The 4,826-nt window shown below is 32.6% G+C and overlaps 1 protein-coding gene across 1 annotated transcript; it reads left to right on the plus strand.

The window, feature by feature from the left end:
* Positions 1 to 959: 959 nt before the first annotated feature.
* LOC145012927 (protein NPGR2-like) lies at positions 960 to 4,092 on the plus strand. The gene is made up of 5 exons (XM_078971721.1): positions 960 to 1,238; positions 1,546 to 1,788; positions 1,881 to 2,130; positions 2,349 to 3,674; positions 3,769 to 4,092. The coding sequence occupies exons 2-5, from the start codon at positions 1,633 to 1,635 to the stop codon at positions 4,074 to 4,076; spliced, it is 2,040 nt and encodes a 679-aa protein (XP_078827847.1). The 5' UTR covers positions 960 to 1,238; positions 1,546 to 1,632; the 3' UTR covers positions 4,077 to 4,092.
* Positions 4,093 to 4,826: the final 734 nt, after the last annotated feature.

The following is a 4,826-nucleotide window of genomic DNA, read 5'->3' on the forward strand; positions in this document are numbered from 1 at the left end:
CTGCATGTTACATTTTTAGTAGTAGAAACATATAAGCAGAAAACGAGAAGACAAGAATCAGAGAAATCAGTTGCATTTAAATAAAAATTAAGTGGTGTCAAATTTAAAAGAAATATAGGGAGTTGATATATATATATATATATATATATATATATATATATATATATATATATATATATATATATATATATATATATATATATATTCCAAAATGACTAATTTCAAATCAGCAGAGTGCTTAAATAACTTGGTCCTTATTTATAATTCTATAAATTCATATGATCATATTTATTATTAACCTTATAATATAACTCGATTTTCATTTTCGACATCAATTTTGAGAATATATTTGTTATTTATTTAAGTTGAAAGTCGATATATTTTACAGGGCAAATTACAGAAAAATATAACCATTTATCTACCAAAATACATTTATATATTTTTTATATTCAGAAAAACTCTTATATTTTCGGTTATCTTTCATATTTACCCAAATATTCATTTTTTTTTCCAGAAGGTACTGGTATATTTTATGATATGACATTTATCTTTTTCGTTTTTAGGCTGATATGGAAAAAAAAATAAGTAAAGTCATATATTTTTACTTAACTAAATGGTCGTTGAGGAAATGATCTATTTCTCACGTTTTACTTTGGACAAGAGGCAATGTCGTTTATGTTTGTTTTCATGTTAATCTAAAAACGAAAATGATAAATGTCATTTCACAAAAAAAAATCGGTAATTTCTTAAAAAAACGGGATATTTGGATTAATGTAAAATGTAAGTGTTTTTCTACGTATAAATAAAATGTAAGGATTTTTCTGAATCTGGATAGATAAATGGTTATGATTTTCTTTATTTTGTCCTTTTTTACATATACATTATTATAAATAGTAAAATACAATATAGTGTTGTCTTCCTTTGTATTTTTGAATTCACTCTAATTATCCCAATGCATAATTGTATTAATTTTCAGTCAATTTTTATTAAAAACCGCTTCAAGATTTTTTCCCATTTTCCATGTTTCTTTAAACGACCACGAGAATTTCTATGCCAAATGGATGTCGTTATTATTTAACATCGATTTCTTCAACTAAAGCAACGTCAATGATTCATGTAGCTTTGCCAGATAACGTTGAAACATGATAATGTATTTCATTCCCTATTGATCAGAGGAATTTCAGTAGAGTTTTGAGCGGCATACAAGTTGTCATTAATTTCAGTTGTCACGAAGAAAGGTAATGTTATTCCATTTATAGACATAACTTCTATTTTTTGAAGTGATCCAACGTTGAATTTAAATCTACGTTTCTAGTAATTCATCATGATTGTTATAAATTATACGATTGGATGTCTGTTTGGGTTTTGTTGTCCTATTTAGGGTTATTTTTAGGTCGATTTTGTTATTAATTTGAAGGCACACCGATACAAATGTGAATCTGAAAATTTTCATCTCGACATAAATGAATTTCTTACTGAATTCCTTCAAAATGCAAGCAATATCTTCGTAGTTATATAAGTTTTCTGATTGATTCCTTTTTGTAGGTTGAAGATCTTCGAGAATTGGTTTACAACATGAATGATTTAAGCTTGTGGTTGTGAAAAGTAACTGGTCCCACTGATTAGACCAAGATGATCGAATCCTCAGATTCCCAAGTTACAAAATATTTTTCAGCAAATCCTGATTCTTCATCTCAAGCCATCAGTGAAGTTGATCAGAAGCCTGATACTGGTAATATTGAAGAAGCAGAATCATCTCTCCGGGAGAGTAATTCTTTGAATTATGAGGTGGATTCTCTAACCATTTTTCTATGAAATTAAATGCATCTAATCATGTTTTTCCCCTACTTTTTTAAACTGTAAATGTTGTTATTATACAGGAAGCAAGAGCATTACTAGGAAGATATGAATATCAAAAAGGAAACATAGAAGCTGCTCTTCATGTGTTTGAAGGGATAGATATGGCTGCAGCTACTCCAAAGATGAAAATTAGCCTTAATGAATTAAGGAAACCTCAAAGACATTCATCTACTTATGGTGCTCCACCTTTCTCTATAAACACTGTCGGTTTACTCCTTGAAGCAGCTTATTTAAAGTCAAAATCTTTGCAGAATTTTGGGAGGTATAAAGGTATTCCTTTTATAAGTTAGGATCACAACATTGTCATGCAAGAAATAGTAACATACTTTCGTTAATTTTTTTATTAATGAAATTACAAAACTATAATTTATGGATTTTTCAAAAGTACAATGTCTTGATAAGAAAAAAAAATGAAAGTGATGTAATAATACCCAAATAAATGAAACTAGGTTGTTATTTCTTGCATTAATTATCTCTTGCTTTTGCAGAAGCTGCTGAATCATGCAAAGTTGTTTTGGATGTTATTGAATCATCATTCCCGTTAGGCTTACCTCAAAACCTTGGAACCGATCATAAATTGCAAGAGACTCTAACCAACTCAGTCGGGTTACTTCCTGAGTTATATCAACTCGCTGAGTCACACCAGGAAGCAATCATATCATTCCGAAGAGCCCTACTCCATCACTGGAACCTCGACAAAGAAACAACAGCAAAAATTCAAAAACAATTTGCAATTTTTCTTCTCTACAGTGGATCAGAAGAAGCAAACCCTCCTAATTTCCGTTTCCAAACAGATGGTTCATTCATACCCAAAAACAACATAGAAGAAGCTATTCTAATTTTAATGATTCTACTGAGAAAAGTTTGTTTAAAGAAGATCGAGTGGGACCCGGATATTTTAGATCATCTTTCTTACGCGTTATCCATATCCGGTGGATTCGTTTCTTTAGCTAGACAATTGGAAGAATTACTTCCGGGGATAATTGAAAACAACGAAAGGTGTCTACTTTTAGCCCTATGTTACTATGCGCTAAACGATTGTTTATCCGCTTTGAATTTGATAAAAATTATACAAGAAACCGATGGTCGACATATCGTGTTGCCTTTATTAATCGCTTCAAAAATTCATTCTGAAACCTCAAATTCCGCAGAAGGAGTAAGGACTTCAAAGAGAGCGATTCATTTATTGAAAGATAAATGTGAGGAAATGATGGGTGTGGCGTATTCATTTTTGGGCGTTTCTCTTTCAGTTTCATCCCATTCGAAATCTGAATCTGAATCACTCCAGTGTTTAGAAACAGCAGGTAGGTTGACCAAAATGGTTGACTCTCAAATCGTTTATCTTCTCGGTTTAGAAAGCGCTGAACAAAGAAAGTTGGACGATGCTTTTGGTTACGCGAATCGTTTGATCAATTTGGAAGGTGGGTCCCACGTCAGAGGGTGGATGCTATTGGCGCGAATTCTATCAGCTCAAAAACGGTTTAAAGATGGCGAAAGTGTGATCAATGCCGCTTTGGATCAGACTGTGAAATGGGATCAAGGTGAGTTATTAAGAACTAAAGCCAAGTTACAACTCGCACGGGGTCAAGTGAAACGTGCTATTCAGACGTATACTCAGCTACTTGCTGTTCTTCAAGTTCAGTTTAAAAGCTTCGGATTCTCAAAGAAGAACCATGATCGGAAGTTGGAGTTAGATACGTGGAATGATCTTGCTAAGGTGTACATAAGATTGTCTCAATGGCAAGATGCTGAGGCATGTTTGATGAAATCGAAGGCTATTAGTAACTATTCGGCTTCTACACGACATACCACTGGTACAAATTACAAAACAAATACCTAAATTGAATTTTACTCATATTCTGACCCGACCCGAATACTTGCTCCTTGTTCCGATGGATCTTGTTGCAGGATTGTTATATGAAGCTCAGGGTCTGAATAGACAAGCTTTAAAAGCATATAAACATGCGTTAGATGTGGATCCTGGTGATGTGGAGAGTCTTGTTTCCATGGCGGTGGTGTTGAGGAAGGTCGGTGGCGGGGCTGGAGCGGTGGGGCGGGGCTTTTTGAATGAAGCTCTACGGGTGGACAGGATGAAGTCTACAGTTTGGTATAATTTGGGGTTGTATCTTAGAGATGAGAGTCCGATGGAAGCCGCTGATTGTTTTGAGGCTGCTGGTGTATTAAAAGAAACAGAACCCATCGAACCCTTCAGATAAATAAATTAATAAACAATCATATGTTTGTATTAAAATTGTATATAATTATTTTTTTAACTAAGATAGTTAATATTAATAACTTAATATGAATGATTAGTTTGGGATAAAAAGACTAAGCAAAGACAATTTAATGAAAAAAAAGTAGTTATCAATTGAAACCAAAATTAGTATTTGCTAATTCTGTTGAAACCGAATGAGATGGTAGACATGTTTGACAAAACTAGCTGGTAGCAGACAGTTGATAGTTGGTAACGTTTGTTACACGCTATGTGACATAGCTTTTAGATTTGTGGCGTTTCGTTTAAACTACACGTTAAAAGCATGTATTGTCAAACGAATATTTTCTTCAAAATGAAGCGTTTTATCAAACGATAGAAACTCTCAAACGCTTCGTATCAAACATGTCCGGTGTATACTATATAGTTGGATGTTTACGTTGTGGTATAAATATTAAGAATTCATAAAATTTATAGCTTTTCAAACCCAAAATACATGGAGCTATAGGATCCCTCATTGGAAGTTGGTGAACATTGTCCTGAAATTGGATTGAAACCAAAACTAAAATAATATGGAAACTCAATATCGAATCACGAATTCGACTTGGGGATTTCGGCTCCAATACCAAATTAAAATGGCATGGTACCACTTCCAAAGATTGACTACAAACATATTTTTTTTTACAAAAATTAGGGTGTTTTGGATTATTTTTCAAAATGATTTTTTAACTTTTAGCTTTTTCAAAAAACAAAA

The sequence above is a fragment of the Lactuca saligna genome, chromosome 8, assembly GCF_052625555.1.
Source record: "Lactuca saligna cultivar CGN05327 chromosome 8, ASM5262555v1, whole genome shotgun sequence".
NCBI lineage: Eukaryota > Viridiplantae > Streptophyta > Magnoliopsida > Asterales > Asteraceae > Lactuca > Lactuca saligna.